Source organism: Sebastes umbrosus, chromosome 15 (assembly GCF_015220745.1).
Source record: "Sebastes umbrosus isolate fSebUmb1 chromosome 15, fSebUmb1.pri, whole genome shotgun sequence".
NCBI classification, from domain to species: Eukaryota; Metazoa; Chordata; class Actinopteri; order Perciformes; family Sebastidae; genus Sebastes; species Sebastes umbrosus.
The window spans coordinates 15,526,372-15,550,101 of NC_051283.1; the positions used below are offsets into that span (position 1 = coordinate 15,526,372).

General features: G+C 40.5%; 1 protein-coding gene across 2 annotated transcripts in view; it reads right to left on the reverse strand.

Annotated features, from left to right (window-relative positions):
• vps50 (VPS50 EARP/GARPII complex subunit) overlaps positions 1–23,730 on the reverse strand; it is a 124,551-nt gene that overhangs the window by 37,521 nt on the left and 63,300 nt on the right. Inside the window, exons 14-23 of one of the 2 annotated variants that reach the window (XM_037794525.1) lie at positions 21,096–21,181; positions 20,811–20,905; positions 18,560–18,658; positions 16,097–16,187; positions 13,776–13,961; positions 11,542–11,660; positions 10,077–10,183; positions 8,721–8,842; positions 3,263–3,340; positions 2,724–2,804 (exon numbers count right to left, since the gene is read on the reverse strand). In XM_037794525.1, the coding sequence (XP_037650453.1) occupies positions 2,724–2,804; positions 3,263–3,340; positions 8,721–8,842; positions 10,077–10,183; positions 11,542–11,660; positions 13,776–13,961; positions 16,097–16,187; positions 18,560–18,658; positions 20,811–20,905; positions 21,096–21,181 (1,064 nt within the window). The remainder of the gene's footprint in view (positions 1–2,723; positions 2,805–3,262; positions 3,341–8,720; positions 8,843–10,076; positions 10,184–11,541; positions 11,661–13,775; positions 13,962–16,096; positions 16,188–18,559; positions 18,659–20,810; positions 20,906–21,095; positions 21,182–23,730) is intronic. The other variant, XM_037794526.1, reaches the window with a different exon arrangement.

Sequence of the window (23,730 nt, forward strand, 5' to 3'; positions counted from 1 at the left end):
TGGCCTGCATTGCGAATGCTAGCATGTGTCAGCTCTTGCCTGCAGCAACGTCTCTCAACAGCTGCCACAGCTGAAGTTTCTGGCAGCAACAATATGGCCGCAGACGGGATTTATGGCATCATTCTCATACGGCTACGTCGGTCATCTAACCTGCCCAATGCAATATAACCAAAAGATTTGAATTTTACTTCCGAGTAAACCATTAATTTATGCGACAGCTGATTCCTTCTTAGTAAAACAAGTCAGATTGGAGCTTCACATTCAGGTAAAGATGACACTGGTGTTGATGGCAGCGCTCGTGTTTAGACATTATGTAACAGGTGTTTTGTGGTGAGCGAATATGTGAACAAGGCAATTAACCTCTCTGGCACTCTCCGAAGTTTTTTCCCTAACCTCACAACCTTCCAAACACTCTCAGTGAAATATTCAAAGTCAAAAGGGAGTGAACTCGAAATGAAAACTGTCAAACCCAGAGAAGCGACGGGGGTTTCGGAGAGGTAATCAAGAATAACGGAGGCGGAGAAAGACAACATAAACGAGGGGGATGATCTTTTACTTTTCCCCCGTGGAGCTCCCAATTTAAGCCGAAGCCGCTTTGTACCTGAGACGAGATGAGATGGAATCTCGCTACTGTTCATATGGGACTCGGAGTCATTACCGGCACATTGCTTTTAGACTCAGACAGTTGCGACAGGCAAAGCAGGGGAACAAAACCGCAAGGGTTCGGCCGCTCAATTGAAATGCGGCGTGCAATTAACTTTATAATCTGTTTACAAATGAGGTCTACCCTGCTGCAATCTCTGGAGTGTGTGGGGGTGTGCATTGGTATGCAGGGGGAGTGTGTTTGTATACTCAACGTGAATACATTCTCACTTTGGAGTGAAGACACCTATATTCAAAAATGAGGGATTTATAATCCATATGGAAACTGGATGGAAACTGGATGTTTATTGTTATAAATGACAATATACATTAGCTGTGGAAATGTGTGTGAGATTTATGTGTGCAGATGTGAAACACAGAAGAGCAGAGAGAGAGCGGGAAGGAGAAGAAGAAAAAAGAAAAAGGAGTGCTGTGTAAGTTTGGAAAAATAGGTCATTCTCGCCAACATTGAATGATTTATCGAGATGAGCTAAAATAGTTTTTGCATATGAGAAAGGAGCGACTAAAAGCATTTGCCAATACATTAGAGAGAGGATGGGTGTAATTACAAAAGCCAGAGTCAGTGTCCTATCTCTGAAGTGGTTTTAAATAGATCGAATATCACACAGCCTGTGATGGCCACAAAGTGATATGATTATGCTCATCTGAAATGCATGTGTGCACGCCTGCGTTAACGCTTTAACACAGTTTTGTTTCTTGAGAAAACTCACTCTTGCTCGCAAAAAAACCCAACATATCTCTGCTCTCTTTCTCCACCCAGTCTGTCCATTTGTCCGTCTGTGTTCATTTGATCAGTTCAGATGATAAACATATATTCCCCACAGCTGAACACCGAGCTTGCAATTTAGCCAGAAAATAATTGGGGAGTAAATAGTTGCTATAGTGCCCCCTGAGGGAAGAAAACATGATGCTGCATTACACTGCTCAGTGTTTACTACACTTTAAAGTTTTGATAATTCATCCTTCTTTTCTGACTTTTATCTGTTTTCTTCTGCTTTATTTTGCTTTAGTTCTCTCCTTCTCCTCAGTCCAACCCTGAATTGCTAAGCTATAAACATCAACACTAAAGTAACCAGCATTGCTATCACAGTGAAATGCCATTATTCTGCGCTGTCAAAGAAATGCTTTGTTTTAAAAAGGTGCTTTGGATGCCGTGTGCTCCCTGCTGTGGAAAACTGCTGATTATTTCTGCACGCAAAAGTGATGCTGGTTGGAAAACAATTCACACTGAATTAAAAGTCAAGCTTCTGAACAGGGCACTTCTGAATAATAATGCACATAAACAGACGTATGTAAATAACCAATGACATTTTTTAAAATTAATAAAAGCAGAGTCTTAGAATTCAGATTTGAATTCAAGGCAGAATGACTAAAATATGAGTTCAGTGAGCCATTCACTCGCACTTTTGCCATAATTAGACTCAAGCGACACGACTCATTGGTTTTTCTCGCTAAAAACAAAGAAAAAGCTAAGCCAAAAACGTCAAGAGAATTTCATATATGCCTCCAGGGGAGCAAAACTTCAGAGGTATTGCAGATTAGGGCCAAACTAAAGTCCAAGTATCTTTGAAAACAGGCCAAAACGCCGGTCTGATATGGAGAAAAATGAGTGAGAGATGACACGTGCTTCATCCTGTAACAGAGGAGAACGACCGTAGAAAGACACGCTATCGGACAGAAGTGTAGAGAGCGTTGTCGGCACCAGACTAATTGTCACTATGTAGTTCTACAGAGGGGAGTAGTGATTGAGAGCCCTAATGGAAAAACACACACATCCACCCTGGTGCGGCCACTTAAACAGAGGGAGGTGTGTGTGTGTGTGTGCGAGTTACCACTGGCCAGATAATGATGACCCATAATGCATTTTGTGGCTGTGAGATCAGACATATGGTCGGGAGTGGATGGCCAAAAAAACACAGGTAGAGGCATTAAGAGGAGAGAGGAGAGGGGAGTGGAGAGAGCATGTTTGTGTCAGAAAATGAGAGAGACGATGAGGTAACGGAAAAAGAGGAAGGAAGAGAGTGAGTGGAAGAGAAAGAGAGACAGAGTTACAGTCTTACCATGTCAATGAGGCTCTCCTGGATCCGGTTCAGTGTGGTTCTCAGTCTGCTGCTGATAAGGCCCAGACCCGATGACTCATACTGTAGAATACACACACAGTAAGTTAGTTTCAGAAACACCTTCCTCTATAAGAACTCACACTTTAGCAGAGTGTGAAAGCACGTACACACGGCAACATCTGCTTTCATCTCACATAGTCGGAGACAAGAGAATCTTTACTTTCTACTTCTAGTCGAGTCTAATCCAAAAGAGGGAGGAGTAAACCGGGAGGAGCACACATCAAAATCACACAATCACACCAGCTATAGTAGATGACAGATGAGAGAGTGGAGAGTGTGGAGAGGGAGAAAGAAAGCACAGCAAACTTGACATCTAAGTACTTCTGAAATCACTTTCAGATGTGTTTGATGTCACTAAAGGAAGCAAATCACGCACACCTTAAAGGGCTTCAAATCAACCACATCACAAGTGTTGACTAGCATTTTATTTGGACTAGCAAGGCTGGGGACAACCTTGTGTATTAGTCATCTACTCTTACCAAGCAAGCAGGGCCCACCACCCTGGCAGGGCCTGCGTCTCTGCCACCATGAGCTGGCAAAGACGGGCTTGGGACAGGCTATGGATGACGAATGGGCAGCAGAAAGGAAAAACAAGAAGCAAAGTCTCAAATTAAAAAAAAAAAACACTGTGGCGGCAGTATTACAGAATTGAAAATAAGCATAAAGAAAGAAGCAAACAAAGAAACAGAATAAGACTAATGGAAGTTATCTACACTTAATTCTTGCCTCACATTAGAATGGTCTTTAAGCTAAGAGCTAACAGAAACTGCTGATCAGCCATGTAAAGTAAGGAAATATCCGATTATTGTAGAACTTCGTTACCAGGGTAGTGTCCAGACATTAACTTGCACTTGTTCTGAAACTGAAACACACTTGTGTCCCTTTCACATCTCTCAGACGTGATAAAAAAGTGTGGTGATGTTTGAAAATTGTCCTTGAGAAGTTCAGTTTACGTGTCACCATTAGTACTTCACAGCCTGTGAAAACAGTTCTCTCTGGAGAGAGCTTTCCAAAGTTTGAAAAAACAACCCTAACGATGTCATCAGCCAGGGTTATCTCTGAGGGGCTTAAGACTGAAAACTTTTAAAAGAAGGCTAATATTAAAATCTTGAGATGTGAAGAGGTGGGCACTTAGGATGCAGGGAGAGTCTAATAGAGCTAAACGAAAGACACTTTTTGATACTGAACCCCAAATTGCTCCTGAAGGCTGTGCCATCGGTGTGTGAATGAGTATTTAGATTGAATCCTGATGGGCAGGTTGGGACTTTGCATGGCAGCCTCTGCCATCAGTGTATGAATGTGTGTGTGAATGGGTGAATGCTGACATGTAGTTTAAAGTGCTTTGAGTGGTCAAAAGACTAAAAGCGCTATATAAATACAAGTCCATTTACACTATTGAAGTTTCAGAAAATCCTTATATAAAGAGTTTTAAGCATGATACGAAGCCAATCAGCTACGAGATGAATCATGACCATATAACATTTGATTCAGAGCAAAAAAAACATAGGAAAACAGAAAAAAAGGCAAAGGTACAAGACTGTGTACATAATTATTTTAAGAGTGACGGAATCACTCATCCCATAAACCATTATGAATGGCAGCTCGCTGCCTCTGGAAACTCCCAGAAAACATTGAAACTAACCGTTGTCGGTCTAAAATGAAGACAGATTCAGCAACTGCACGCCTTATTTCTCGCCTAAAATGTTTTCAGAAACACATTTCGGTGAACTGTTTTCATAATGTAAGAGAATGTTTCCAAACAAGCCAGCCCCATGTTGGCGCGGTTTGAAATCATGAGCAGCACGCACAAGCAGCACGCACGAGTGCGTATCCTCCCTAGCCGTTTGCGGGTGTGGTACACATTTCCATGGTAACAGCGAGCTCCACCAATCAGAGACGTCACTGTTACTCTTAGGATTGTGGGTAGTGTAGTACTTCTAGGTGACATCGCAAATAAAACGTCTTTTTCTTAAAACAAGGTTGATATTATACAGACTTATGGTTTCGACAGGAGCATATACCATTGTTTAAAAATCTCTTAGTTCCTGGTATGTCTACCTTGAACGGTTAAGACATTATGTCTAATAATCTGATCTGCGATTTAGAATATAAATGGGATTTTCCCTTCTGGAAATTCACTGTTGAGCTCTATGAAAGATGGTATTGAATTGCATTATGGGAAATGTAGGATCAAACGTTTTTTGGGGATTTTGACCCATACTAGAAACTAAAAGTCTTGACCTCTGCTGCTTCGATTTTGACTTTTAGAGTCCTCAAATTTTAGGGTTAGGGTTAGGGTTAGTGATGGTGGGTATATTATTTTATTCTGCGTCACAGGAGACTCTGATGGTATAAACACTTTGACTTGCACATGTGAATGCTGGATGAATATCATGCATTGTGAGGAGCTGTCTGTGGGAGTCAGGATTCGAGAATGAAAACTAACTATTTCTTGCATTATTTCTCATTTTGTTCAGAGAAGTCGTCTATTCAGGCGTCAGACACTTTACTGATCTGCTCTCGCTATCTCTCTCTATGCAGCTCTGTCTCAACACATCTTTCCTACACCACTGTTTTGGTATCCAGCCTCTCTCCTCTCTTCTTTCTGCCATCAAATCAGAGCGACACAGTACAGAGTCTGAGTTCTCTTACTGTCTCTTCTTAGAATAGACAGGTGAAATATCCTGCTTATTCCCATTGGGCAAACTTTCCATAATTTTCAAACATTAATCACTTTTCCAAACTGGAACTCTGCCTCTCACAGTCGCAGCAGTTGGAAGCACGGTTATTAATGGCGATGGAGAATCTGTGAGCACGGCACATAATGCATCTTTAGCATACGTGCGACAGCGTCAATGGTGCAGCTTGACTTGGAGGGTCAATATACACAGATAATGGGGTATTTACCCTTTTGAATATTAATGTCACCCATTACTCTTCAAGTGGGGGAGTCAAGCAGCTCCATCTTGATTCCAGCGGTGTAAAGAGAGCAAAGCCTAGGTCAAAATACCAGCATATGTGCATAGCAATTTTCCATAAGCTTTTTAAAGATTTATAGGGGCATTAGCATTTTACTGTAGGTGCCTCTTTGAGTACGACTAGTATTGAAATGGGCTCATTCATGATATTACATTTAATGAGGACTAGAGTTAGACAGGAAAGAGAAAAAGAGAGAGTTTCACAGAGCCGAGAGCGAGTTAAAGATTGGCATGGGAACAGTGAGAGATGAGGGATGAAAGACGAGCGATGCTATGTGAGAGGAGCAGAACATGTGAGATTAACAACACTGTGGCATGAAAGATGAAAAAGAAGGGTGGGAAGGTGCAGATAAAATGACAAAGAGTCTGTGTGTAAAGAAGGAAAAGAGAGTTAAGACAAAGGTGTTACAGAGAAAGAGTGGCGCACTCACATACTGTACATTAACTATTCAGATTAAGACACATGAGAAAAGTGACCTCCTGACAAAGTTGTCTATACACAACCAGTGTGTCACCTTCCCTCATCTCCCCACGACACACACACACACACACACACACACGTCAATAATGTGTAGTGGAGCGGCCCCCGCGGAGCGTTCATCCTCTTTATCTCCTCCACGTCGATGGGACAGAAGTCATTTTGCTGCCATCATTATCACCTCCCCGAGGGTGATACTGACACAAATGCTGTTTTCTTTCTTTGTGAGGCACAGCATAAACGACGTGATAGTCTCTAGATGGAGCAGGGGGGGAAACTGTAACCTATCGTTCAACTTAAATTTGTCCACAGACAGTGAGCAATGAGAAAAAGACGGAAAATTCTAAAATCTGTCCTTAGAAATAAATGCAAGCAGCTTTCTTAAAGCACCATACCACTGATGCAGCAGAAGTAAAATTACGTAACTGCAGGCAGTGCAATGAAAAAAAACAAACTCCGGATTACTTGTGGTAACTTGAAAGCCTGCATTTCTTTATTTTTAGTAGCACTATAAGGGGATGACACACAGCGGGACAGTGTGATGCACATCAAAGCTCCTGTGTCGGTTGTTTTTGTTTTTGTGGACCTTTTTATGCCTTTATTTTTAAAAAATTGGCAGTAGAGAGATGACATGAGATGAGATGATTGCGGTTCAATGTTGGCACCTGAAACCTCTAAGCCACCAAAGCACCCCAATTGTTTCCAATATAAGCCCACACACTGGCAGCATCTTGACGCTCGTCAGGAAATAGGATTGTAAAATGCATGTGGCGGTGTGTTTTATAGATATCAACTGATGCACATTAAATAATACGACACTATCTGACGGGGTCAGTGTGTGTTGAAGGTTATAAATTCTGTCTATTTTACAGTATGGTGACAGTGGAGACAGTTACGTATTATGTCAAAACTGACACAGTTCCTGCAAATCTTTCTTTGAAGAGTAACTGCACTTAGTCTCGCAATCCTGATTGTCCTGTCAACTACAGGTGGCATCATGCTTTATTCCACACCCTGTGAAGCAGTGATGTAGCATGACACGATAAACAAAATTCGGGGAAGTACCGGAAGTAAACAAGTTGCCATCAGCGCGATGGCATCTCCCTATAATACGCACACGTTTGAATGCAAGCTGTCCCAAGAAGTGTAACATTTTCTACTTTTACCTTTACTTTCTATGTAATGTTACTTTTGACAACGATGTCTAAGAGCTCGGGAAGAACCTGAGCAGTTCTCAGCTGTCTAACGTTAGCCTAACATGGTGAAACAAGTAACGTCAGCTAAGTTAAAACTGCTTTTAAATGTTAGCTGGCAAAGGCACCGTATAGGGGCTGCGGTGGTCCCACAATAAATTAACTCAATCAACTAACTGTGGCGTTATTGTGAAATATAACTTAAGCTGCTCTTACTAGGGCAACCTAATGACCACAAAGTAAACATCATTCGGTCGCCATAACAAACAAAGCACAAACAAAGTGTCTGCTAACTGTGTTAACTGGTGACTCTCAGCCGAATACGTCATGGTTGCTCGTAGTGACGGCAGCTCTGTCCTTGTTAAAGCCTACATATTCATCTGTGTTTATTATCTATGCCGACCATTAAGTAAGTTACTATGAGCAACCGCGGATGCTTCTGGCTGAAAATCACCAGTTAATACTGTTAGTTGACAGTAAAGTCACTACGACTTGCCATCGCAGCAATGGCGGTGCTGCTAGATCGCGGAACACACAAAGCGGTTGCCAGATTTGTCTATAGTACTACACAACATCACAGCTGGATGTGGTCTCAAGTACAAAAGACCCGGCTGTGATGTCCGGTGTGGTGCAGCAAGGCTTTTTCGTCCTTCTGAAATCTAATGTGGAATTACTCTCAAGGCCAGATAGCCCAGCCGAATAGGTTTAAAAAATTTACAAATAGATATCACCATGAAACTTCCCCAGTTGATTAATTACATTAAGGCAATTATTTTTTGTATTACAAGTTTTCCGAAAATGCATGTTTAAATATGCAAATGATACATTATCTTATTAAATTTCTGCTAATTTGCATACATTTCCAGAACAGAAATCTGAACACTGGATAAAGCCAGGTTCAAAATTCTTGTTTCATTTTGTTGACATATTAGAGTCAAAGGTTTTTACAGAGGGAATTTAGGATACATGTTTTCTGAAATTTCATGTTTAAACATGCAAATGAGGCATTATTTAATGCAAACTTTTGGTGAATTCAGGAGAAATCTTCAGACGCAAATAGACAAAGTAGTAAAATAAACACCTAAATATGTATTTTGGATGTTTTATTTTGGACATGTCATGGAAGCAAAATAGCCCAAAATCTCAAAAGTGACCAGTGCATGAAAAACAATGTTTTTGCCTTTTTCCAGTTAAACATACTATGCGTTGTTTTACTCATTACTCTTCAACATAAATATCCAGTCAATGTGTAACCAAACAGTAGCATAGAGATTCATAAATACTGTACCATGTCATTGCGTCCAAAGAAGGTGTATACGGCGTACAGGTAGTAGTCGAAGAGCTGTGACACACAGTGGATGACATCGAAGGCGATCGGCTTCAGAATGTTCATCATCTGCATATACTTCCCTGTTTGGAGACGACAGAAAATAAACAGTTATTAGAGGTTTGTTAAACAAGCTTTATGTGCTCCTGGTTGCACACCACGATGTATCGTAGAGGACACACATATCGGGTGTTACTTTAAGTGTTTTCTTTAACTCAGTATCAGCTTCTAATGAATGAAATGCTTCTGTTCTTAAATACATCTTGCAGGTGATTAAAAGTGTTAAACTACAGGTAGTTAATCATGGTGGAATCACATCCTTTAGGGAAGAACTTCAGCAGGAACACATCGCATTTGCATACACTCGAGGGCGTGGATCCAATTTAGCAGGAAGGTAATAAAAGCAATAAGTAGAGAGGTACAGGGGTGTAACAAGGTTACCATTGACTCAGAACTGATGAATGGAGGGGGGGAAAAAAAGAAATAAACTCAATCTAGCTGGCTTTGCCACTGAGACAGCACTATTTCTCTCACACTCTCATTTTTCACACCCTTTCGCTTGAATTCTGGACCAAGAACTCAGGGAGCAATCTAACTCCATCAACGAGCCGCACAGACTGAATTAGAAGTGATTGCTTGGAATCAAACTTTGGCTTTCCCCTCAGTTTGACACTTTAAGTTTTGCCACACAGCCATAAATCAATATTACACATTTTCCTGAGGAAAGACAAAAGAAAACATTTCTATTTTGTACTGTATGTGCAGGAAAGTCTTTAAGTATGAACAGAAGAGTGACAATTTAAATGGCTTTTTTTTTTATTGAAATGTTAAGAATGAAAGCAGATCTATATCACCCTGGGTTATTAAAGGAATTCATATAGCACAAGATTTATTCAGCCATACAACCGCACAGGAAAGATAACTGCCAAGTTTAATTCCCTTTCACACATGAAAAATCACATCATGAAGGTCACATCGCCAAGGGGCACGCTTTGCAAAGTAAGGGCCCCGACGTCTTGAAAGCCATGTCACAAAGACGTCCAAGCACCTCTTTTCAAGCGAAAGGTCAGAGCTTAGGTTGAAGGCTAATAATTATTAGTGCAGCTCAGTCACACAGGTAGCAGCAGAGACCAACAGAGTGTACCGATCGCAATGAGCTGCTGGCTTCATTGGTGAATAAATAGAAATCTCAACGGGCTCGAGAGGACGCCCACTGTGGCTGAGTCTGGGCTGTTCTCAAGGAGAGCTAAGTGGGAGAGTGAGTGTGTGTGTGTGTATGCGTGTGTGTATGTGTGTGTGTGTGTGCGCAGGACTCACCGACAAGCCGGATGACGTTGAGGGTGGTGTTGGTGAGGATCGGTGCATTGGTCTTATTAAGGTTGTAGTCTGACTTTTTCCTGCTTCTTATGGTCTCTCGGGACGCGCTGATGATGCGTGAAGGATGTGGAGGGCGAGAGAGAAAAGTAGGGCATAGTCAGTAATATATGTTAACGTCACTAATCCTCAGCAACGATCGGCCAGGTTCAAAAACCTCAGTGCGGGTCAGACTCTTCTAATTGATCCATCAGAACCCATTACACAATGCAGGAGCCACAGAGGGACCCCGGTGGTGACGTCTCTGAACTGGTGATCCTAGAGTACCAGACCCCTGACACCGCTCATCGAGCCATATTAGCCAGCAATCATTACATGGGCCTTCTAATTTCTGGATGTGATCATGCGACCCATTCAATAATTAACCATTGGTGATTTCTGCTTATAAGAATGGGAAATTTGCATTTTAGTGACTATAGGCTAATGTCAGGTTAATACACACGGGGAACGGTAAATCGAATGTGGGGAGAGTTAAAGCAAAAACATCAGGCGTGTCAGATCTGTGAAACGACGAGACATCACGGTATACCATTAATAAGTCATTGTGCATTACATGACAGGAAATGATTATTGTAACAATGCTTCGGTAATGAGGAGCTATACTGAATAAGTAATGGTCATCTGTTTCCCGTGCAAATCCGGTGTAAAATTTGATGTCAGCTCTCAGATATGCACATATGCACACAATCCTGTAGGTTCTTAATAATTCAGTTCACCACGTACACATGCAGACTGACAAAAACAATTATAAACTCATAAAGGAGGGTTATAAAATTCATAACTCCATCATGCTGCATTAAAAGTGAGGAAGACGTAAATAATTACAGCTATACGATGGTAATTGTTTTTGCATTAATTACATCACCCATAGAATTCAACACGCCCTGATAATAAAATAAACAAAATACATAAACGTTCCTCTATTGCATTCAAATTTCTCATTCAAATGAAAATGAATCTTTTTACACAAGGTGCAGAGGAGCCCCGATTGCCTCCGCTTTTATTAAACAGCGTTTCATCTCTCAATAGTCACCAATCACGTAGGCGGAGGTGGGAAGAAAGAGAATTTTTCATGGGTAGACAAAAAGCTTTATACAAGCTTTCTGCCTACTTGGCAGGGTTAGGCAGAGGGGAACTAAAATTATCATTGCTAAATGTATAAAAAAGTGGCGTAATCTGGTGATTTCACCTCCTTTTATGACCTCTTTAAAAAAAATCATCATCACATAATTGTATTTTTGCATCTGTGATTAACGTGAGTTACTTATTTTTTTGGTGTACATGTTCACTTACTTTCATAAATTCGAAATAGCCAGGAGGAGAAATGATGGACACCTGGATATACCCTTGAATGTCACCTGTCATACCCTGAACTGTGTGGTATAAAACAATTTGACTTGGAGCTGACCTCTTGAGGGGGACATCACCCGTCTGCTCGTCAACGTAGTCCTGCTTGAGCTCCTCGGGGACGTCGCTGTCGCTGTCGTAATCTTGGTACACACTCTTCTCCAGCTCGTCTGACTCGTACTTGAATTGGGGAAGAGAGAGATCAGATGGAAGTCAATGAAAAACGGTCAAATGGCCAGTGCGAAGAAGAGATGCAGTACAGATGTAATGAGCAGGAGGGATAAAAAAACAAGTTGCTGTGCAACTTTGCTGACACATCACCAGCTGTGAAAGAGGAGAAAGAATTGAGGAAGTGTGAAAAAAATGATGCCATGGGGAAATCATGTCATCAAATACAAACTGGCTACTCAAGAAGAGAAACGCTGAAGAGCCAAACTGTATAAAAGGGCTGTTAATAAATTATCAAAAAAAGATTATAATTGAAAAGAAAGTATCCCCATCTTTAGCCCTAATGGATGCATATAACCATGAAATGACAGAAGAAAATGAATTCACCTCCCAGAGGAGAGTCTGGTTAAAGCGCCCCTGAAATAAGACAATATTTTCTTTGTCCTTAACTGCAAGCTCAAGCAACCCAACGGTCATATAGAGAGGATTACGAGCTTAAGAGTGAGCCAAGCTAGGGCTTCTGTAAGCCTGACATGTTAGATAGTGCGATATTGCTTTTGATGTTGAGCCTGGAAGGAAAATATATCAATAGATATATATATAAAAAAAAGTGGGTGATGTGTCAGGGTATCGAGGCACCTGTGTAATTTCTTCTCCACTTTCTTGAAGAGAGATACTGTTTTGTTCAACAAATAAGCCTTGAAGGAACAACTAACTGCTTTCGGACTTCAAGGAGCACATGTGTATATCATCTTCAGTACTAGATATCTTCTCTGGATCACTGCATCCATGTTATAGATACCTGGTTGAGCCCTATAGAAGCTTTGATTTGTGATTAGGTTTGTTTTCTTCTCTCCGTCTTGTGGTGACACTTCAGTCTGTGATCAGAGCTGAAAAAAGTGCCAGCATTTATGCACAGAAGTTAATATTTCACATTTTATAGCATACAATGTTGTCAAAAGTGGGTCTGTATGAGCAGAGAAATGCAACAAAGAGAGACAGAGGTTCAGGCTGCTTTGCAAGACGCTGACCTGTCCAGCTAGCAGCGACCCTGCAGTGCTGCTAACCAAGATAATAAAGACAGGTGGTGTTTGTACTTCAGTTGCCCATCAATGCCTACCCAAGCCATTTCTACGCTTCAATGAGGATTTGCCAGTACCAGAGAGGCAATGCTGTTGTGTGTCATAACAAAGACTAGAAACTTTCCTCAAGGAACAAGAAGGTCCTGACTGACTTCACTGATTCCCCTATTCCTTCTTAACCACACAATAGTAGCCACTGTTTGGCTGTTGTTCAATATACTGTGATGGTACAGTCAAAGGCCCTGTCAATTATGTATGGCACTAAAGTGACAGGCCTAGTAGTTTTACTGGACAACGGCACCGTACTTAGCAGTAAAATATTTCTTTTAAGGTGAAGTGCTGCCTATTTATATTTAACGCAAAACAGAGTAGTAAAGTAAGTACTAAATACTACACTATACACTACACTATAGTACTAAACTTTGCTGAGAAAAATGCCTTAAATCCTGATGGATGCAGCCCAAGAATTAATATTAAAATGACTACATGACAGAGATGCTACACCATTATATACAGCTTTACTCTTAAATTTATTATTTACTTAGCCAATTAATCTACCCATGGAAATCCTTTGCTGTTTAACATCTTATATTACATGTCAGCCTATGCATCAAAGTGCTATAATGATCATGCAAATTCTGCACTACAACGTTAATTCAAGTTTGTTATGGCTGTGGTGATGACAGCTGGAGAGCTGCTGTAAACAACTTAATGACCCTCAGTAATTATGTCTCAATTAATCAACTTGGCTCTTTAATAACTTGTTTGGTATTGCACCTAAACAGGTAGCCTTGTTAAATAGACATACTTATTAATGTAAGTGGGTGTATCTGACTGGTGGCTGAATCATCAGATATGATCTGCACACGGTCCACATAAGGAAAGACAATACAATGTATATGATGGGCTACAGTAAATGAGCATGTATAACTATAAATTGCTTTTGCAGCCCTTCTGACTGACTGGGCAACACACATTTCACACTGATACAACTAATTCCAAACCATTAAGCAGGCATCAATTGGAAGTCTGTGTTGCCACCTACCCCGTTAGATGCCAGCACGTCCTCCGTTTCCTCTTCTTTGTTCTCAGCGTGCATCTCAAAGGGGTTTCCCTCCTGAACGTACTGCTGGAACAGAGACAGCTCCTCCTGAGGCAGGCCGGTCGAGGACACCGCCTGTCTGCTCGGGGAGACGGACGGAGAGCGACACTGGCCCATGAACTTAAACTCCTGGATTGAAGGAGATGGAACAGAGACAGACAAGAGATGAATGTAGGTTCATGTTTGGTGATGCAGATGAGGAATATAAGAGAAGGGGTTTAGAAACTTGAGAATTTCAGAGCTTGCAGTGTGTTATAAATTATATTATCTTACAAAAAGTCTACAGTATTGTAGAGCTAATCATTAAAGTTATCAATTTCTTCTTTTGGTAACCTTTTTCTCCTTGTTTTTTCACATTCCTGCACCTTAAACACTAGAGAGGCCCTGTTTACGTGGACATATATGTGTGTGTACATTAAATCATGGCATGAAGAGAGCATGAAGGTTTCATGTTAACGTGTGATCAGCGCCTGGCTGGTTGCCAATTGGTCAGAATGTTGGAAACTTTGAATAAGTTTTGACCAATGGAAAAGGTTTTCTTTGTCTTAGAGAAAAGTATATAACCTGTGTAATATCTTTCTTCGAGGAGACATTGATCTTTGACTTCTGGTGTGTTGCATTCAGGTATTATGTCTCCTAAATGTAATAATATTCTTGTTATTATAATTTCAAGATCAGTGTTTTCTGTGTTTGTTCAAAATGTTTTAAGTGTTACAGAATAATTCTCAATAACATTTTGACATTTTGCTAATTGTTGGCTGCATTTGCAAATCAGCAATCGTGATTAGGCAGAAAACAGTAGTAGAAAAATAGAAAACACACCTTGGACATCGATGAATAACATATCAGGTGTCTGGTGCATGTTCTCATGGAAATTTATTGGCCCAAAGGCAAAAACAAGCTGCCTGAGGCAATGTGCTTGTTCTTGCATGATATTTCTGTTCGTTCCCTTTCAAGTCATTGGCCTTCAACAATGGGCTCTCCTTGGGCTGTAGATGGTATTAAGTATCAAACTTCCCTGCATCATTTATTAATTGGGAATTGCTCCAAGTTTAGGAACTGAAATAATTTCAAAAGGTGTAGTCAAGTCAAAAATGGTATGTAGTGTTTAGGAAGAACTTAAAAGATAAAAACAGCTCCAAGTGCCAAAGATGAGGTGAAGAAATGTCTGAGAACAGACTCAACAAACACCATTTGAGTATGATTATAACAATTCAGAACACAATCAACTAAATGTGATTAATATAAAAAAGATAAGAATTTCAGTGCAGTAATCATAATAACACACTTAATGGATAATTTATACAAAAGTCTTCTTATAAAACTATTTAAAAAGATGTATATTTGACTTAGTAGCAAATTCTAACGAAATAATCAATCCATATTTGTTGGCGTTTAGCCTTTCAAAATCAACATTTTCACTCCTGCTTAACGCACATAAAGGGAGGCATGCACCTGCATTAACAGGGCAGTCTAGCAGCAGTCTAACAGCACCATAAATTACATTTATTTAACCACAATAACCAAAAAGCTATTTTGGCTCTAACGCTATTATAGTAAATTAATGAAGTCGTTACCAAAAGCTTTTCTTACAAGTAGGGGGGGCTTCAAGGAAAATAGGTACATATATTACATGATCACATGTTTGTATCTTTTCATGGCAGTCTGATAAAATACTACATTATGTTAGTGCCCAGCATGGTTTAAAGGGTTAATGGACATTGCCTGTTTACCATACGGTGATGTAGACACACAATATTCTCATGGCAGTGGTTTGATGTATAATGAAGATGCTTTGGCATGTGTGTTTGTTGCAAAACGTGCCCAAGCAAGACGGACACAAAAGGGGAAAACAAGATGAAATTGAAAAAAACTGAATTTGAATTAACTCCATTTATCTTTCTGACATCTCTTTCTTTCCATTTATCATCTCTGCTTCCAGGTGAAGTGAGCTGAAAATGCTGTAAGCACAATGATCTCTTCTTTGAGTTGGCTATAGAATATATCCATGAGATGAGTACAATATTTCAGTGGAAGTTGTACATGATCTACATTATAGGCTCTGATATTCAACAGCCATTTAATCTTCATCTGTGTTATATAACATGCAGTGAACTTTCACACACAAATATCATTGAGCAGGATCCCCATGTGTTTCATATCATTATGCAAATGTCACAGTGGTGTGCGATGAGTGACAGTGTAGAATAATTGAATGCGGTCGTGCTTCACTTTCTCGCCTCAGCGATGTGATTCGTACTCACATGGAGCTGGGCGATGTTAAAGTTAGACTTGACAGGGCAAAGTTCCCACGTCTCATTTTCCAGAAACATCCTCAGCTCTTCCAGTCGTGCCCTGAGGGGATGAGAAGAAAGAGATAGCAACGGGGATGGCGTAAGACATGTGAAGTCGACATGTGTCCATCACTGACCTGGTGTCAGCAGTGAGTTCAGGTCTATTCATGGTTTGAGAGAGTCCAGATTAAATGTACTGACTGAAAAAAGCCTGCAAAGGTCACTGATTCACAATGAAAAGAAAGGTGCTTGTGTGTGTGTGTGATTGAGTGGGTGTGTGTAACATGTTTCCATGTTAACTGTCATCACAGCTCAAGACAGCCACCCTGATGGTCACCCGCTGGGTAAATATCAAGTCCTTCCGTGTGAAATGTCAGAGCAGTGTTGACTTCAAACACTGCAGTAGCCCGTGTTACTCGTCTTAAAGGTGTTTGAAGTGAAAGAACACGGAGCAGTGGCGACAGACAGGGAAGACTTGTGGTACAGAAATAAAGAAGGGATATCACATTTTAAGTCATTCCATTTAGCGCATGCTGGCGTCTTTTCCCTACAGTTATTAGGGATGGAGGGGGAGCGTTATTGTGTTTTCATCCTCTGTGATTTTTGAAATTGGTAAAGTTTCTGATAAATAAAAAGGCAGCTACTGTAGCCGAAGCAAACCAATTATATTAATGAAACAGGCAGCATTTTTCTTTTTTGTATAACTTGAACTTCTTATTCTTGAAGTCACTGTGAATTGAGAAATACTAAAAACGTTTTGGAAAAAAAGTGTTTATTTGTGCAAGTTTAGCACGAATAAATGTGACCTTTTGCCTTTGTGTGTTTACATTACTGCTACCCGTTAATATAACTTCTTCAATCATAAAAAAAACTCCATGCTCTTATACTGTGCACACTTTAATTTTCTTTAAAGTCACAATTTGCCACACCACCTTCATTAGCGCACAGTGGACTGGAGGAGATCCTGAAGTTAGCACCCCTATGTACTGAATCGAGAATTGATTTTGAGTCAGGAATCGATTTTCATTCGAATCATGACCCCAAGTATCGTCGTATCAAATCGAATCATGAGATACCAAAAGATTCACACCACTAACAATTATTTTCCTCTAATGTAATAGGACTATGTATTGGCAGTAATCTAGCGATACGATGTGTACTGTATCACGATACAGGGGTTACAATTCAATATATTGCGATATATTGCGATTTTTTTTAAATCAAATTTTTGGAAAACTGTCACAGTATAAAGAACACACAACCATAAGCATAAAATCTCAATGAAACACTGACAAACTATTAATCAAAAGTCGTGTTTTTGAGAATCTATACAGTATCACACAACATAATTTTGCGATACTCAAGTGTATCAATATTTTCTTATGCCCCTCTAATGTAATGCATTGATAATTAAAGGACATTAAAGCTTTGAAAACATTCCAATCAATCAGAGAAAATGAGAAAAGCAGAAATTACCCAATGGCGCAGCTCTTAGTTATTTATCATGTCTGAACCTTGACAATGTCATTCTGTCCTTTGCGCCCGCAGGCCAACAACACACCCGCCACGATGACTGAGTGCGTTACTGCAGGCAGCTGACAGACAAATACAGGCATCAGCCAGTCAAAGTTCACTGATGGGTAATCTCTCTGGGAATGACACCCGGCTGGAAAATGAATCAAGCCTAATGTATAGATGATGCATGCTGGGAGCCTCCTGGCCACCAGAGCAGATGTGAGAGTGTGTGTGTGTGTGGGGGGGGGGGGTGATAATGTGCCGTCATAATGGTGTCTGGTGTACACCTCCTCCTCTTCTTCTTCTTCTTCACTCTCCCTGGGTCTGTCACCTTTACCGCTCCCTTTTTCAGTTCCAATTACTATTTCACACTGTATCCCATCATGCCTGTGTATCTACCTTCCTTTGCCATTTTGTGTCACGGGAATGAAGCTTATTAGCATTCTGATATTCAAGAATCTTATCAATGTATCCTGACGGGTAATCACAACACCGATCAATGCAAATCACATCTGATGATGTGGCCCTGTCTGTGTGAAGGCATACATATTCATGCGGTTGGCAGGGGGTTACGTAATCAGGAGGTACATGTGCTTTCAGCTCAGCGAGCGTTACCGTGTAATTACACGTCTACTCCGAAGAGGGTTACGCCGGGAATAGAGCCTGATCGAGGCAGCCAATGGTTGTGATTGTGCATAAAAGTTTCTGCCAATCAACCTGTCCAAGAATCAGTTTCATCTGCTAGCGCCTCGACAGCTTTCTTTCAGTTACATCAGGGGACTGCGCATGTCAGATCCATGTGCTCTGTGTCTAATTGTTCAAACACAATCAATCCCATCAGCTTGGTGAATGAAAAGAAGGTATGTCTAATTGTTACACGATCCAGGAAATGATCCAGAAGCAATAGAGACGTCTTACCTGTGATAGTTCTTAAAGTAGTTGACACTCTGGCGTTTGATAGACTCCTGCAGGACCTCTGACTTACTGCCGCAGAACTCCTCACCAACCTGCATCAACCTGGAAGAGATGTTGAAGGATGAGGGAATAGAGGATGACAGAGACAATGATGAAGGAAGAGGAGAGAAGCAGCGAAAGAAAAAAGGGAAGCGATAAGACAAAAGGGATTTGTCACTGGCACATTTATCTGATGGAGCATGTAGTGAGAAGACCTGATGTAGGGAGAACAAGAGGACTCTTTGATGGCTGCCTGTTGATGATAAGTTTATTTGTAGTGAACGTGCGCACAATGATGCGACCCCTGCAAGTTAGGGCTACTGTGATTAAGGTAATGATTTCATTAACCGTTTTCCATCTATATGAGTAAAGTGATCATGTAGTAATTTTAAAGGTACAGTATGTAGGATTTTGCAGCATCTAGTGGTGTGGTTGCAGATTGCAACCAATTGAATACCATTCTGCTCACTCCGCCCTTCTCATTCTAAGCTAACGAAAACACAATGATTCTTAGTTTCAGGTGATTATACACTAATGAAAACAGTTATGAATATTATATTACATTTCTGCTGATAGATCCCCCAAATTGTTAAACACTGTTCCTTTAAAGTTTTATTCCAAAACATATATACATTTCACTCTGTACTAGGGCTGTCAAAGTTAATGCGATAATCACGCGTTTAACACAAATTTGTTATACATTAACGCAACTTGTGATTGTTAGGTTGTAGCGAGCTCAGTTTAAAAGCTAGAGTGAAAATACTGCAAAATCTATGCTAAATTTTGGCGAGGAAAAATGGGCATGGTCCCTTGACCTGAAAATGGGTTGTATGGGTACCCACAAGTCTCCCCTTACAGTCAAGTCAGCACACTGACACACTGACAGCTGTTGTTGCCTGTTGGGCTTGAGTTGCCATGTTATGATTTGAGCATATTTTTTTATGCTAAATGCAGTACCTGTGAGGGTTTCTGGACAATATTTGTCATTGTTTTGTGTTGTTAATTGATTTCCAATAATAAATATATACATACATTTGCATAAAGCAAGCATATTTGCCAACTCCCATGCTGATAAAAGTATTAAATACTCGACAAATCTCCCTTTAAGGTACATTTTGAACAGATTAAAAAAAATTGTGATTAATTTGCGATTAATCGCGATCAACTATTTTAATCGATTGACAGTCCTACTTTGTAAATTTATAGTATATGGTTCTGCATAAGCAGTCAAAAATGTAAAAGTGATTTCTTAAATGATCAAAAACAGCCCTTTAGCCTCAACGCCTCTGGAGGAAGACCACTGTGTGTTTGAGTGACAGCTGAGCCAGCAGGGGCACAGACACACCATGTAAACAGACTTGCTCTGGTGAAATGTAACTTGCCAGTCAAGGGACAGACAATGTTTTGTTAGCAATGGTACTGAAGAAAAAAAGACCACATGAGTCTGCATTTGAAGTAAGCCATCTAAAATAACTAATAATAAAACTAAATAATACAATTTTGACATTTTTAGGAAGCTGACCAGGCAAACAGTTGTTTCAGATGACCTCATATACAGTATGTACACAGAACTGTCACGCAAACAGCAGCTTCATAAGATCAACAAACACTAAATGTAAATTTCTCCCTTTTAGGTATTGATTTGGGTCGCAGGACCTCAAATTTAATATGATGCCACAAATAAATAGGCATAATTTCAGGTGGACTTGAAAACATACACAGTAATATCCTGGATTGTGTTTACAAACATGTCTCTTCCCTCCACCCACAAACTTGTTCCAGCCAAGTAGAGGCTTCACTCCCACATACAGCAACAATGAGCTGAGCAACACAGGTTGAGCACAGTTCAAGAAAGGTGTGTACACTTCCTATTTGCGTATCACAATATTATAATCAGAGTTAATATAATCAAAGTGTGGTGTTTGGACTTCCTGGCATTATAATTTCAGTTTTGATGTGCATGTAAACAAAGTCAATGTTAATTTTCTTTCTGGACAAAGGAGCATGTTGTGTTTGTGTGCAAGTGTGTTCGCATAATCTCAATCAGTTAGTGAGGAAGTGACCGAGGGGAAAAAAAAAAGAGAGACTTGTGAAAGTACATCAACCTGAAAGAAGATAAAAAAGACAAGACAGAGAAAGGGACAGCAATGGCAAGATAATGAAGACCAATTAGTAGAAACAAGGATGAGCGGACTGCTCTGGTCCTGCGGCGTACCTGCTGATGACATCCAGTACCACTATGAAATCGTCGTATTTGAAGTTAGACATGTCTGTCCCCAGGATGTAGGCCTTCACTTTCAACTGGACGTCCTGAGGAGGAGAAAGGAGAGGGACGTGGTGATTCAAACAGAAATGTGAGGGAAAAAGAAATGAAAAGCAAGGAGCGAAGAGGGAGGAAGAAACCTTGCTGCTTGTGGAATGACTATGTGGAGAGAAACATGAGGAAGAGGAAGGACGGGACATGCTAAGACCATGCAGAGAAAGATATATTCGTTCCAACCTGCCAGATCCGTGTCAGTCCATGCTCCAGCTTCTTCTTCACATAGACGCGGTCCACCACGGACTCATCAGTCTCTGCTGCGTCACCTAGGGGCATTCAAACAAAGCACACAAACGGATTAAAAACTAACAATGAGACTGATAAAATTCCATCTCCCCCTCTTATGCGTCTTATTTATCTATTGTTTGGCTGTGTCATTTCAGGATGACTCAAAGGATTTCATTTACTTATTTCAATGAACATCTGCACAATGACACGCAAGCAGACTGGATCATACAAAAGTCAAAAAAGACTATTCTTATGGTTGATGAAGAAGCAAATGAAAAACATCCCTTTGATAATGATGAAATGTGAAATATATATAATATGGCATAGTTGATCTGCAGATCTGACGTGCGAGACAGTATAGTCCTTCATTGTTAGTTTGACCATGTAGGCAGACTGAATTTTAGCTGAAGACTTTCTGCACAAAAGTGGTTGTCAGTTTGACAAGAGCTTATAGGTCACAGACTCCCTCAAGAGAGCAAAAACTGACAGCGACCGACCTAGAACCCAATATGACAATACTGGATGACACTTAAATAAGGTGCCGAGGACCTGGTCGCTGTCAGACAGCCAGAAAAATTGAACCAACATCTCCAGTTACCACGGTCACTCCTCTATCAGCTCACTGTCCTCTCTTTTGTGTGTGTGTGTTTTTTTTCTTCTCGCCCGATCAGATAGGATACCATGTGGAGCAGACACTTTAGAAGCTACAATGTCATTGTGGCTGCGATAATTTCCTCCGGGCTGAAAATTGCTTCAATCAGTCTCAAGCTGCTCGCTCGCTCTGTCTGAAGTGGATCTCTAGGAAAGCCAGCAGCAGAGTCAACAAGCAGGTGGCTGTGAACCCCACAATAAAAGACAGAAAAATGGTCATCCCATGGGTCAATGTTTGTGGTTTGCCTTGTCTTTTGTTAATGGGCATAATATAACTCTCTTTTAAAATGAATAAAAAAACACATTAAATATATATCTTTTAATATCTACTCTACAGTGATGCCAGCTGCCAGGGTCAGCTATAGGGCTGCTCTGCTCTAAGGGATTTAGTGTCACAAAGACGCTTTAATGATGAATATGCATGTGGAGATGGGAACCTCAATCCTGGTTCTCTCTGTAGGAAGGAAGGCCTCCCTACCCACTGCAGCACCCTGGTAACCAACTCAATCGTTAGCATAGACTGTATATAAGAAGTGGATGTAGTCACAGCGTCGACACACATTGGTTTGTGGACTGCTGTTTTGAATTTTGGCATTTTTTGGCCGTCGCCCTCTTGACAAGAGAGGGTGGAGGTAAGCGCAACCGAACGCTGAATAAGACATTTTTAGGCGACCAAAATGTTAAATTAACTTTCATAAACTGAAAACACACTGTGAAAGAGTTAAAATCCTAGGACGTGGTAACAACCTGTCAATTACAAGGTAGCCACGCCCTAAAGCATATCCTGCTTTATTGTCTATTTTGCTCTAAATGGGACCATAATTTACTAAATGAACATCATGCTGTATTGAAGAAGAAGACTTGAAACTAGTGATTGAGACCATAAACTCATGTTTACAATGTTTACTGAGGTAATAAATCAAGTGAGAAGTATAGGGTCATTTTCTCATAGACTTCTATACAATCAGACTTCTTTTTGCCACTTCTGCACTGGCTTCACTTTTCAGACCTGGAGGTTTCCCACTGACTGTTACTGAACAACATTCAGTGCAGTATATAACACCCCGAATGACAAGTCCAATTACATAATCGCAACAGTTTCTAAGCAGGAGAGAAACAAATAACTCTGGTCATGGCCCTATAGCCAAAACCCAAAGTAAAAAAAGTCTGCTGCAACATCTGCACATTCTCTTCAAGTATTGGACAGGAGTGTATATTTACAGGCAACCATAACAATTTGGTGAATCCACACACTGAATCCATCTCCATGTGCGCCAATCACAGGCAGGGCAACAGATTATTGATGAGTTTGACTTTCAAGAGGCAAGAACTTCCAAGACTTTAGATGTCAGTCCTCAGTTTAAGAGCACTGAAGAAAACATAAATGTGTCACTGACATAATACGTGTGGATCTCGTTGTAGATCATGTCCTTCATTAACCATTAAACCAGATGATGGTTAGACACGTTAGTCAAAGAAAACAAAGGAGACAGGCATGAATCATGGGTAGTGTTTTTCTTTTACTGAAGCAGTGAGACGGTTGAAAGACCTAAAGCCTTAAACATACACACACATAATTTAACTCAGCTAGACTCAGAAATCTCCAAGCTGTAGTCAAAACAGAGCAACTGTTCACTGAACCCGCTGGGTGAGGCGTTGGTCTTCTGAGAATAAACTATACCCAACCACAAAACTGCATATCAAACATGTCCCTTTGTGACCTGAGAAACGGTGGCAGTGAGGGTGTTCTCATAATGCAACACCAGAACAAAAGAGCACATCCATTAAAAAAAAGTACAAACATCAATTTTATTACACCCACACACCGTGTATATCTAATTCCGTAATTACATATAATGACGGAGAGCAAGAGAAAGGGCAGGACGAGGTGAAGAAAGCCTTCACAACCAAGATGCCCTGAGTAAGGAGTTATTGA